The sequence below is a fragment of the Lithobates pipiens genome, unplaced genomic scaffold (assembly GCF_037356315.1).
Source record: "Lithobates pipiens isolate NorthernLeopardFrog02 unplaced genomic scaffold, aLitPip1_a1.2 Scaffold_22, whole genome shotgun sequence".
Classification (NCBI taxonomy): Eukaryota; Metazoa; Chordata; class Amphibia; order Anura; family Ranidae; genus Lithobates; species Lithobates pipiens.
The window spans coordinates 81,665,889-81,679,946 of NW_027507784.1; the positions used below are offsets into that span (position 1 = coordinate 81,665,889).

Consider the following 14,058-nt stretch of genomic DNA (forward strand, 5'->3'; position numbering starts at 1 on the left):
AATCAATTTCTATCGGGAAAACCGTTCGTCTGAATGCTGGTCCGACTGACCAAATACAACGCAAGGGCAGCTATTGGCTTTTCTAGTCCCGTTGTATGTCATCACGTTCAAAACTAACGGACTTTGGTCCATTCGTGTGTGGGCAAGTCCGTTCGTTCGGAAGTCCATCGTAACTGTGTCGGGAAGACCGTCTGACCTTTTCTGCTGGAAAGTCCAGTCGTGTGCACGCGGCATAACACTTGACTACCCCTTACCTTAAACCTAATCTTCGTTCTTTCAGGCACCTTCACACTTGAAGCCCATCATCTTTTGAAAGATTAGGCAATATATGGCTCTTTCAATTGCAATGGAACTACTAGCCCCTGAGGCTGGCAAGGATGATCTGGGACTGGTAGCTCCATTCCAGTTGATATTGTCTGTTTCTGCATCTCTTGGATTTTAATGAAGGGCAGATTGCTCAGAGTTGGAGAAAATATACAGTCTTCATCACATAGTTAAACATTAGCTCAACTGGATCTTGATCAACAACAAATGATCAAGTATCCTGAGTGATACTCAAGCTAAATTCAATGCAGCAACCCTGGATACAGTACAACTCTGCTGGGTGACTGGAAAAGAGAATCATTGATGATGGGGATCTTTGGCATCTCATTTCTTTCCTGTTTTCCCCCTTTCTTGTCTTCTTGCTTCTTCATCTCCACTTCTTTTATTATTTTATTATTATTATGGGATAAGTATAGAGTTGGCCAATTATCTTTTCTAGTACTATGGACCACTTGAGCATTGTTTAATTCAGTGGTTGCCAAACTGCAGCCCTTTGCTTGCTTTTATCTTGCGCTTGGGGAGCTATTACTCCCACTGATACAAGCACTAATCCTTCCACTGATGCCAATGATGAGGCATCATGTCTTCCACTGACACCAACAGCTGGGGAATAATTCCTCCCATTGATACCAATGATGGGGCGCTATTCCTCCCACTGACAACAGCAATGGGGTATAATTCTTTCCACTGAAACCAATAATTGGGTACTATAACTTTTATTGACACCAACAATGGGGTAAAATTCCTTCCACTGATATAAATGATGGAACACTATTCCTCTCACTGATACCAAAGGTGGGGCACTGTTCCTCCCAATGACATCATCAACAGGGCACTATTCCCATTTCTCTCTATCCTTTATAGCAGTAGTCTCCAAAATGCGGTCTGTGGGTCAGATGCAGGCCTTTGCTTTTGCCTTTGCCTTTATCTGGCTTTTGGGGCACTGTTTCTCCCACTGACACCAACGATGGGGCATTATTCCTTTCACTGATACCAACAATAGAGAATTTTTCTTCCCTCTGCATAAAATTGATGGAACACTATTTCTCTCACTGACATCAAAGATAGGGTCCTATTCTTCCCACTGATATCAACTTTGGGGCACTATTCCTCCCACTGACACCGATGGGGCACTACTCCTCCTACTGACGCAGATGGGGCATTATTTCTCCCACTGGCACTAATGATAGGGCACTATTCCCCCCACCCATATTAAAGATGAGGCACTATTCCTCCCACTACGATAAGGTGCTATTCCTCTCACTGACACCAAAGATGGGGAACTATTCCTCCCAGTGACACCAACAATGGGGCATTATTCCTTTTACTGATTACAGCAACGAATCACTATTCTTTCCACTGAAATAAATGATGGAACATTATTCATCCCTCTGACTACAAAGATTGGGCACTATTCCTCCCATTAGTATCAATAATGGGGCCTTATTAATCACAGGAACTATATCATTTTTTTACTCCCACTGACCACCAAGCCTGAGTCAATATTTACTCCCACTAATGCTGGGGCATGTTCTACTCCCGCTGTCCACAGTCCGGCCCAACTAAAGTCTGAGCCCTAGTTCACATTGGAGCGATGTCAAATCGCATGCCAAATCAGCAGCAATTGGCGGCAATGACACCGTCCTAATGGGTGGCGCTGCACTGATTTTCAAAAGTCGTTTCTGTACTGCTTTTGTCGATTTCGGGGTGCGATTTCCAATGACATCTGTGCAGAAACCCGCACAGTTGTCTCTGAAATCACCCCAGAGATCGGGACTGACATGTGGGATGGAAACTGAACGGAAGCTGAACTCTCACAATTTCTTTCACGCAGTCAGTGTGAACCAAGGCTGAAGGACAGTAAACTGGCCCATTGTTTAGAAAATTCGGAGACCCTTGGATTAGCTAATATTGCCAAACAGCCATCATCATTTAACGTTAATGGTGCTTGAGGGGATCTTTACTGGAAAATACTGTTTATAGGATTGCCTATCCCAATCTCGTATTTTATATCTATGTTTAATTATTGAACATGCACATCCTGTTCAAATACAAGCTACTTGATTGACGATATGTTGAGCTCTGTGTGACAAATAAAAATACTGAAATATAAAATGAAGGTTGGTTTCTCCAGACATACTCACCAAAGAAGCAATAGATGATCCCGAAAAGGCAGCACATGGCACAGACCACAGAGGGCACCACCTGGTACCTCCTCTCGATCTCCTGCTCGCATTGTGGTGGCCAATCCTGCCCTGGCTCCGGAGCAAACTGCTTGAAGGGAAGGGTTTGCATAGTGGCGGTCATGTCCCCAGGAGGAGATATGGGATTGTATGTCCAGGTGTGATTGTTCTTCACAAATCCGTATTACGGAGCCAATTCCATGTACAGAGCCTTATCGATGGTCCTATAAAAGGTGACCAAAGACAAAGACATGATCAGTTAACGAGGCAAGACGTAAAAAGTAGAACAGTGCAACTTCAATACAGGTTACTTCATATGAGACCGGTCACAGATGTGAGATGGAGGTCAGAAAATCAAAGGCCACAGACAAGACCAGCAAATATTGAACCCAACTCTTCACTGATTGATCACCCTGCCGTTGTTGACAAAGGTTTCAGCTAGCCCACAGACAAGTGAAGTTTCCCAATCCTGTTGTTATTTGCCTACATCGGGTGACAATCATCTCATCATTCATGGATTGCCTAAGGCTACAAAGAATCAGACTTTCCAGTTATAGTAAATGGCGTGTACACACGAGCGGATTTTCCGTCAGAAAAATCTTGGATGGTTTTTCCGACAGAATTCCGCTCAAGCTTGGCTTGCATACACACGGTCACACAAAAGTTCTCTGAACTTTCGACCATCAAGAACACGGTGACGTACAACACTATGACGAGCCGAGAAAATTAAGTTCAATGCTTCCAAGCATGCGTCTAATTGTTTCCGAGCATGCATAGGAATTTTGCACGTTGGAATTGCTACAGACAATCGGAATTTCCGATCAGAACTTTTTCCGACCCAAAAATTGAGAACCTGCCCTCAATGTTTTGCTGGCTGGAATTCAGCCAGCAAAAGTCCGATGGAGCATACACACGGTCACATTTTCCGACCAAAAGCTCTCATCTGTCTTTTGCTGGCCGAGTTTCCGATCGTGTGTACCCAGCATAAGGCTGATCATGCACTATACAATCTGATTGTATGATCTCCCATCAACTATGTGGTGCAAAAATCTACTTGACTTGATATAGACTGATTGGATAGATGAGGTAGGTTCTCATAATACATCGTTTTGGTAAATCCGAGGTTGACTGTAAGGCCGCGTACACACGCGCGGACTGTTCGCCCAACCTTGTCCGCTGAACAGTGTTTGGGCGGACAGTCCGCTCGTGTGTGGGGCTTCAGCGGACAGTTTCAGCGGACAGTTGGACGAACAAGGTCTTACGGAAATTCCGAAAAACTGTCCGCTGAAACAAGGTTTCAGCGGACTGTTCGCTCGTGTGTAGGCTTGTTCGGCCAACTAAGTCTCGCGCATGCTCAGAAAGGATTTTCACGCCGAAAGCTATAATGCAGTGTATAGGACGTCGTATTTTTCGTCCCGTCGTACGTGCCATTCACGTCATCGCGCACGGTTTCAGCAAACTGTTCGTCCGTCGTGTGTGGCCATGTCCGTCCATGCTAAGTTTGAGCGGACTGTTTGCCGAAACTGTTGGACGGACAAAGTTGGGCGAACAGTCCGCGCGTGTGTACGCGGCCTAAGATTGTAATGTGGATGGTGACCCTAAAGCCAGTGTTCTATCGAATATTGCTCCACGTCGAAAAATTTCTGATGGGTGTGCGTATGCGCAGTACACAACATCACTCCAGCTGATATGTTGATCAGCTGGCGTGATGTCAACGCAGCACTTGCGCAGATCAGAGGCAGTATCTGACGAGGAGGAGAATGTAATTGTCAGATTCTTCCTCGCTATTGCAGGGCGGGTTGTGGGTGTGTTGAAGGGCGGGTTTTGTGTGTGTATTAACCCGCCCTTAGACACAGGCAAAACCCGCTGTTTAAATCACTAAACCCGCCGTGCAACAGACAGAAAACACGCTGTTCAATATAGACAAGACCCACCCCGCAACAGCGTGGCCCAATCTGACAAGTACGTTCTCCCTCCGCTGTTTGCATAGAGTCAGATAATGCCTCGATGGTGTTTACGTCGTGTCAGCTGATGAACATATCACCTGGAGTGACGTTTGGTACCGCGCATGTGCAGACCCATCTGAGGCATTTTGCGATGGGAGGCATTTCTCGATAGAACACCGGCCGTAGCAGATTTGATCCATGTATGGGCAGGCTGATTTTACCCAAGTTGATTGATCAATCAACTTGGGTACAACCAGCCTGTAGGAGGTTTCATGCGATTATTGCCACTGGGTGTTCTCCCTCCCTGCCCCTCACCGGGAGTACACAATAGCTCCATGGGAGGGATTCCTCCGTCAACACTGACTGTGGTTGCAGGAAAGAAAATCGCACCATCAATGGACGGCTCTTAAGGCTGAAGACACACAGGTGATTCCATAGGTGTGCGCAGCCTATTGCATTAGGGTGTGCACCCCAAAGCTCAAACACACACTACCGATCACTTACAATGTTCATTCAGAAAATTAAAGGTGCTGGTAAATTACATATTTACCGGCCCCTTCTCCCACTCATCCTAAAAAATCCCTTCAACAGCAGCCGTTAGGAGAGGAAGGAAGCTGGACACACGGTGGGAGGAAGGGGGGGGGCAGGGCAGTAGGGGGAATCTGTGCTGCACAGGGTGATTAGGGTGGGCCTGGGCACACCTGGCACACCCTGTGCACACGCCTATGGGTGATTCCACTAGAGACAAATCGCCAGCTGCAGGATCGCTAAAAAGTCTGCCTGTCTGCCTCTATGGAATCGCTTCCTCTGTAGCCACACGCAGCAGGGGGGTGTCACTCCATCACTGGCCTGGACACATCCTGATCTTGAATGCTGCTCTAAGCCATACCTCCCAACTGTCCCTGATTAAGAGGGACTGTCCCTGATTTGGAAAAAAGTCCTTCCGTCCCTCTCTCCCCCTCATTTTGGTCTGATCTATATAATTGTATATAAAGTACACTATTTATCTTTCAAAAAGTGTTTCCCAGTGCTAAACCTTTCATCCAATTTCTAAATTGCTGCATTTATAAATGTCAAAAGCCAATATAAAAGAATAGATGTGGTTAAAAAAAAGCACTTATGGGTTTAACCAATAATTTTTTTGTATAATTATCCTTTAAAGCAGAGGTCCGCTGAAAAAAAAAAAAAATTAAAAGCCAGCAGCTACAAATACTGCAGCTGCTGACTTTTAATATAAGGACACTTACCTGTCCAGGGAGCCTACGATGTCAGCAGCCGGAGCCGATCTGTTCATCGGCTCTCGGTTGCTGCCGTTGCCATCCTCGGTAGGGGAATCAGAAAGTGAAGCCATGCGGCTTCACTTCATGGTTCCCTAATATCCATGCGCAAGTCGCGCTGGGCGTCCTCACTGGTCCCTGCTGTCCCAGAAGACAGCGGGGGAGGACAGAGTAGGCGCAGAAAGTGCAGTGATCTATGCCAGGAAGTGGGGCAAATACCTGTATTAGACAGGTATCTGCTCCCTACTCCTCCCTGAATAGTGCCAAATGTGACACTGGAGGGGGGAGGATTCCAAAAAGTAGAAGTTCCATTTTTGGGTGGAACTCCACTTTAAGGGGGCGTGGCAGGGGGTGTGTCCAATGCCTACATACTTTTTCTAATAGGTGTCCTTCGTTATGAGTGACCTCTGCTGAAAGGGAGTCTTAGCATGAAATGAGTTCAAACGACCAGATGCCTGAGCTCTTTTTTGTGTGAGCAGCACTGGAGGGAGTCTGGAGCAGCATATCTTCTGGGAAAGATAAGTATTTCAGCTCTTGTATTACTATTTTTTTTATGCATCGTAGCAGGATGCTGTGATGTTTTCAGGAAGCTATGTATAGTACCCGGCCAGCCCCTACCGCCAGCCATGATCTGCCTGCATTACATAGAGTAGCAAGAGGACCCAGTGACGGCATTTGTCTAAAATAAGATATGTAATGAAAGCAGAAAGTCTTTATTTAAAAATCCTATTAACATGTTGATATCGGAAGGAGGAAGCAGGGAAAGTAAAATATAGGCAGTAAACTTCAGCTGTAGGCTGCCTATACATCATACAATTTTCTTATCCTATTTCCTTTAGATTTACCTTCAACTATGCAGTCCAAGGGCCTCCCTGATTGATTGATGCATGTTGCTTTTGAGCGTTTCTGCAGTGCTTTTTGCGTTGCTTGCCGCGTTTTTGGACACACATTTTTACTGCGACTTTGCTGCGATTTGCTTTTTTTACACTGCATATAGCTGGTTGCTAAGGAGGGGCCGGCCGTCGTGTCCTTAACAACCGATGAGTTATCTGTTGTCAGTGGGCTTCCCGCTGAATGTAAAAGAAAAAGAATTGCCAGCTAAAAAAAAAAAACGACAGAAAAAACGGCGTCGGGCCCCCCCTCAGGTCCATACCAGGCCCTTGGGTCTAGTATGGATTCGGAGGGGACCACACGCCAAAATATTTAAAAATAAATGGCACGGGGGTCCCCCCAAAATCCATAGACCCTTATCCAAGCATGCAGCCCGGCAGGTCAGTAAAGGGAGGGGACGAGCGAGCGACCCCCCCCCTCCTGAACCATACCAGGCCGCATGCCCTCAATATGGAGGGATGGGTGCTTTGGGGCAGGGGGGGCTCTGCACCCCCCCACCCCAAAGCACCTTGCCCCCATGTTGATGGGTACAAGGGCCTATTCCCAGTGGTTGTCGGGGTCTGTGGGAAGGGGGCTATTCGGAATCTGCAAGCCCCCTTTAACAGGGGGGCCCCCAGATCCTGGGCCCCCCCCCCTATGTGAATGAGTATGGGGTACATTGTCCCCCTACCCATTCACCTGGAAAAAAATATAGTGTAGTGTACTAGACCCAAGGGCCTGGTATGGACCTGGAGGGGGGGACCCACACTATTTTTTTTTCACAATTTTTTTTTTTTTTTTGCCGGCATTTTTCTTTTTACATTCAGCGGGAAGTCAGCTGACAGCTGATGACTCATTGGTTGCTAAGGACGTGGCGGCCACCTTCCTGGCCCCCTCCTTAGCAACCAGCTATATGCCGTGTAAAAAGAAATGAAAAAACGCAAATCGCTGCAAAATCGCGGTACTTGCGTTTTGGATGCAGGTCCGTTGAATTCTATTACATGCAAAATGCTGCATTTTGCGGGAAAAAAAGTCCCCGTCCCTTTCCACAAATGCATGGGCACTAAAATGCATTGATGTGAACATAGGAAACCATGTTTAAAAAATTCCCTGCATTTTTGCAAAATGCATCAAAAAATGCATTAGTGTGAATTAATTTTCAGATATGCACTACAGTCCATTTAACATGGTTTCCTATGGAACACATTCTGTAGTACAAATCTGCAAAATGCAAAAAGCACTAAAAATGCATAGGTGTGAATCCAGCCTTATATGGTTTCCGTAAATCGAAAGGAAAATTGAATAAGAAAATTGTATAATGCATGGCCAGCCTTAGGCGAGCAGCAGCCCAAAAAAAGCAAGAACCACAAAGGAGGATTCACTAAAACTGGAGCAGATAGAATCCAATCAGCTTCTCCCTGTATATAATATTGTCTTTTTAAAAAATATATATATATTTTTTATCATGGAGGGTCTGGATTTTGTCACTAGAGTCTGGACCCCACCATGCACCTTTTAGGCCTGGTTTACACCTATGCATTTTAAGTGTTTTTTTCATTTTGCAGAAACAAACTACAGTCCATTTACCTTTGGTCTCCCATGGAACATGTTCTGTAGTGCAAATCTACAAATGGGGTAAAATTCCTTCCACTGATATAATGCAAATGTAAAAAGCACTAAAAATGCATAGGTGTGAATCAGGCCTTAGCCCAGGTTCACATTGAGGGCAAATTCGGAATCGTGCGATGCAGTCTGACTTCAGGGGGCGATTTGACAGACATCTGTGCGGGTTCCTGCATAGATATCTATTCAAATCGCCCGCGAAGTCACCAAAAGTAGTACAGGAACTACTTTTGGGAATCGGTACGGTGCCGCACTGATACGGACTGTGCTATTGCCAGCAATAGGTGGCGATTTGGTATGCAATTTGACATGTCAAGTCGCATGCCAAATGGGCCCAGTGTGAACGTGGGCTTAGCCTCCTTTCATATGGGGGGGGGGCTTGGTGGACTTCGCTTTTGCTCAGCGGGGATCGCTGTGCTGATCCCCACCGAGCAGGCAGATGATAGGTACAGCTCCGCTCTCTGTGCAGAGCAGAGACGGTCAGAGTCTCGCTCTCCTCTATGGGCAAATCGAGTCAAGAGGGACCGCCTGTCCCTTTTTACCCAATCTAATCCGATCTGATCCTCCAGACAGATGGAAAATGGAGTCACCATCCATCTGGATTTGGCGGACGGGATGGGATCGAATAATGGTGGATGTCAGCAGACATGTCACCGCTGATATCTGCTGCTCCATAGGGGTGAATGGAGGGTCCCAGGGGCAGACTGACCATTGGGCCACTCGGACACTGCCCAAGGGCCCCCGTGCCACTAGGGGGCCCCATCAGGGTTGCCAGCCTCAGTAAAACCAGGGAAAGTATGTAAAAATCTGTCTCTGAAATGTCCCTTACCGACATCCTTTTGGTCTAAAAATCCCGAGATTATAGCTGCCCCACCTCTCCAATACCTTCTCAGCCAATAGAAACATGATGTGTATACTGTGTGATTGCACACTGTGTGTGTGTGTTTGTGTATACTGTGTGGCCCCATAATGTCTGATTGCCTGGGGGCCCCATAATCTCCTATTGTCCGGGGGTTGTCAGTCCGCCCCTGGAGGGTCCGATCAGGAAAGCCTGAAAAATTGACAGGCGGACCTCATCGGACCACCCGTGTGAAAGGGGCCAACGGAACACTTCCAATAATGAATTACAGCTGGCCGCAATCAGCCAGCAATAAATCATTATAGCCCTGATCTTTTGCTGCAGGGATCCACTGAACAGAGTTGCAACAGCTCTGCCAGAGCCCCAGTATGAGAGAAAATGTCATGGAGTGAATAAATTCCTGATGTAAACAGGAGGAAGCCCTGGGATTACAGTGATCTGCTACATTCACCCCTATAGAGTAAGATCAGCTTGGCACTGGATGCCGGCTGTCAATGTCAGGTATAGATTTCAGCCTGGACCTCATTGGGGACCCACAGGAGCCACTGAATTCTGAAGCCATTTTCACACCTAAACTTGCAAATGTTAGCTTTTGTTTTATGTATATTTAATATTATCCATATGCCATCTGGTGGGGCTATTCGTCATTATTAGTGGGAGGAGATGAATCATTCGCTCTCACCAACATCTCTGTAGGAGGTACCTTCATTCTTCTCCAGGATCTAAGCATGTGATTGGACAGTCCTACACCTCCCTGTCTTCTGCTCTTTTATCAGCTACTTGTTAGGCCTCGGGCATACTGGGCTATTAGCCACGGTGGATGAGACTCTGGCGCAGTTCCGAACAGGGTCTAAAAATAGGCCCAGGCATTTTAGACTGAGCTGCAGCCGGTGAGGGGCACCGGGAAAGAGCACAGGGGGCTGGAGAGCACGGGGGGGGGGGGGGGGCAGAGAACATGGGCTGGGGGGCGGGGAGCTCGGGGGGCTGGAGAGTCAGAGAGCACTGGGGGGAATCGGAGAGTACGGGGGGAGTGGACAGCATGGGGGGGCAGAGAGCACTGTGAGGGCCAGAGAACACTGGGGGGGGGGGGGGTGGAGAGCACAAGGGGAGCAGCAGAAGATAGCTGGATAGGAGGAGCGGTGGGGCGGCTGCATTTAAAGGAATCGATTTGTTACTTTTCCTGAAAGCCCGCTTCTCCACATCTCCCTCCCGCAGCCATTCAGAGGATGAAGGAGGAAAATGAACAGGCCAGGTGAGCGGCACAAGCTCAAGGAGCAGCCCAGCTGCCTTGAGCCCCAGGAGGACATGTGGCCTGGTGACCCCAGCCCACCAGGCCAGTGCCCGGTATGCCCTATGACCAATCCGGGCCTGCTCTGGCATATAGGTGCGGGTGGAGGGCATAGGTGCACTATCCAGCCTTGCTCCTGGCAACCTGTAAAACTCCATGAGAAGTTGAAAGCTGTTGTGTCTGGACGGTGCACCCATTTCTACCAAGGTTTAACCCTTTCACTGCCAGGTCCGCATATGTTACGAACCTGACAGTGGGGGGTTTAGTCCATCAGATGGAAGAAATCTGGCACCTCTGCCAGTGCCTGATTGCTTCCACTCCCTTCCCCTCCCAGTAATAGATGCCCCCCCTGCTCACCCCCCTGCCATGTATCTCAGGCTCCACTTGCCCCTCTGCAGGCTCAGGACTGGCATATCGGGTGCCGCCAGGTAGACAGCTGAGTAGACATGTGTGCAATCCCCTTCCCATCTTGTTTCTGACCCAGAAGCAACTTCACTTCCGGTCCCCCATCAGTGAGTTTCACCGGCCAGCTTAGCCAGGAAAGAATGCAATGCAGTGCGATCTTAAATTCAGTGGGGCATGGGTGAGTCTCAAAAAGAGAACCTGTCACCAAAAAATCCTCACATAGCGAACTTTTTTGTTCCCATATCAAGAAATAAATGTTACGTAAAAAAATAGTTTAAATTGTAAAAACAACCTAAGCCCATAAAATGATGGGTTTAAATCAAGTGATCAGGAGGCAACGTATTGCCACCTTGCCACCTGTCAAACACACTCGGATCGTTTTTTGGAGGAGCAGCTGTGCCTGTTGCACTTATGAGCCCTTAGCTCCATTCAGCAGCAGCACCCTTAGGCCTTGCTCACATGTATAATTGGGGGGTGGTAAAACCCTTTGGTACGCAATTCCTACACCCTGCAGCAGCCAAAGGTATACACATGCTGCAGCAGTAAATAAACCCCCTGCTGCTTTTGATGGGTGTCGGCCCGTCCATAGAGAGCACACGGGTATTGCCCCCCCATTCATGCATCCAGCACCCTGATCTACATACAGGGACACCGAACAATGGATTTCAATTGGGGGGGAGTGTTTCCTGAAGCACGTGAATTGGTTTAAAAAAAGGGTGGGCTTGGGGCGCAGAGCACTGCACTCCGAGCCCACCCAGTTGTGTGACGATAGCAAATGAATGTTATTTTCACACTAAATCTCCTCCTCGCCAATGAGGGAGTGGGTCTAAGACCCATTTCCCTATTGGCCAAAACATCGGGCGATCCTATTGGACGCCTAGGAGGAGGAGGAGGAGAAAGGAAATGCACGGTGGAAGCTGTGGAGCAAAGGACACCAGAGCTGCTGCTCCCAGCCTCCGCCAGCCACGAGCCACGCTGAGGACACCGGAGCTGCTGCTGTCAGCCACCCTCCGCTCTGAGGACACCGGAGCCGCTGCTGCCAGCCACCCGCCACGCTGAGGACACCGGAGCTGCTGCTGCAAGCCATCCACGAATCCGTGAACTTGCTTAGCATAAATTTATTTTATTTTTATTATTTAATACATATATATATATATATATATATATATATATATACATGTTTTGCACTTTTGTAGGAATACATGTGTAGCATGGTGTATTGTATTTTTCTCATGCACTCAGCATTTATTGGTTAACATTTTGATCACTTTCACTGTGAACTTGCTTAATATATATTTATTTTATTTTTCTTATTTAATGTATATACATTTTCTTGCACTTTTGTAGGAATACATGTGTAGCATGGTGTATTGTGCATGTTCATTGCTGACACTTAAAATATGAATTTATCTATGTGTTAAGTTAGTAAGTTATATAGGTTCACACACTGCTGCAATTTATTGATTTTATTTATACTCTAGCACAAAGCATAGGGGATTGTGTTCATTGCTAGCAGCTGTATGTTCTTTTTATCCATTGTTTCACATCATTTAAGTCGGGGTGGGAATTTAATTTGGTAGCTCGCAAGACTCATTGTTTATACATATACATGGATTCAAATTTGGCCCAGGTCAGCAGGGACTGGCCCGAATTTTGATCCCTGTATGGCCAATCTACCAATCAACTTATGTTCAACCGCCCTGTTGGAAAAAATCTGCTCAATCAGCGCAGAAGGGATATAGACTGCAGTGCTGATCTGTGTATTCTGGTGGAGCGGAAGTCTCAAAGACACAGCGGGGAGGAATGCTCTATCCACCTCAAATGTGTGGATGGGGGAATCAAGACAGTTTTTTCATTCAACCCGGGCATTTATTCAACCTTAGGCATAAAGTGTTTTCTGAAGCACATAACGGTAAAACGGGCACCCAGGGATGACTAAAACATTTTCTTTGGTTTCTCATAGGCTTTTGTGGCCAGACTACTGTTCTTATGTAAAGGCTTGCAAAACCTGTGCTTTCTCTAAGTCTTAAAAGTCAAGCCCTTTGGATTACCCCTTCCTTTGCCTGTCCCTAAACGCCCTTGGGCACACTTCCAGGCTAACTTGTCCTCAAGTTCTGCTGTAGTCCAGTCTGTCTCTTCACCAGTTATTCCAGTTCAGGTAATGCCAATTGAGCCTCCTGTTTTTTCAAATTCAGGACTTTCAGTAACCTGGCCTCACCCTACTGCAGCTACAAGAGGTTCCATCCATCTTTTGGATAGACTGCCTCATTCAGCCAACTGGGGCCTTTGACCTTTTCTTCTTGCCACTCTGCATCCAACTTGTGTTCCAGCTAGGTGACCTCGCTGATCACCTGACCTCTGCACAGCCTGATGGTCCTGTGCCGGATGTCCAGCTTGCCACTAAGGATCCAAAGGGTCCCTCCTCAGAGCGGGGGGGGGGGGGGGTGTTAAAGTCAGGAGCATTATAGCTGCTGATTTCAGCATCCCGGTTTCGCTGGGGCATTCTCCTTGTCTGTCTGTCCACCTTCAAAGTGGTTGATTGTGGCCAGATTCTGTGCGGAGACCAAACCTGATACAAGCTAGCCAAGCCTGCAGTCTCTTGCTTGTAATAGAGTGTGATAGATTGTTGTAATACTTGATCAAACTGCCTGTTTGTCTACCCTGCACTGCTAGATTGGATTTCCCTGGGTATGACCTTGAATCAGATAACGACTATTCTCTGTACTCTGCTGCCTTTTTCCTGGACTGTCATTTAATCCCTCTGCCAACCACAAGTACATGTTTGCTTAGTTTGCGCCTGCCCTGGCATGGTAGCCAGGCACTATAGTATTGTGTATAAGTCCTGGGGGCAACCGAGTACCGGTAGGCCTGCTTGCCTTATAGGAAAAGGAGCTGCTATAGGTGAAGAACACAGTAGCCAGCTATATTGTCTGACCACCTGCTTTAGGGGTAAGCGTGACAGTTGGAGGGTATGTGTTTAGTTGGCTAGGAACTTAGTGGGTCACTAGTTATGCAACTGATAATATTTTTATTATTACTGTTATATCAAAACCTACAGTTTAACGGTAATTAAAGCAGGCCTGAAATATAAAACATTGTTCTACTTACATTTACCATCAGGACATTCAAAAATTTATATTTTCTTTGACTCAACTAAATAAAGAATCTCATTAGTATGAGGTCAACTAGGGATGCCTTTATACCATTTTTTTTTGTTACGAGTACCGATACTTTTTTCTACTACTCGCAATACCAATTACCGATACCTATTGCAACCGTTTTG

The 14,058-nt window shown here is 46.9% G+C and overlaps 1 protein-coding gene across 2 annotated transcripts in view; it reads right to left on the reverse strand.

Annotated features, from left to right (window-relative positions):
* The window catches only part of TMEM198 (transmembrane protein 198), an 83,131-nt gene that overhangs the window by 48,321 nt on the left and 20,752 nt on the right, over window positions 1–14,058 (reverse strand). For both annotated transcript variants that reach the window (XM_077447795.1, XM_077447796.1), the window contains exon 2: window positions 2,469–2,731. In XM_077447795.1, coding sequence (XP_077303921.1) covers window positions 2,469–2,631 — 163 coding nt within the window. In that variant the 5' untranslated portion in view covers window positions 2,632–2,731. The remainder of the gene's footprint in view (window positions 1–2,468; window positions 2,732–14,058) is intronic.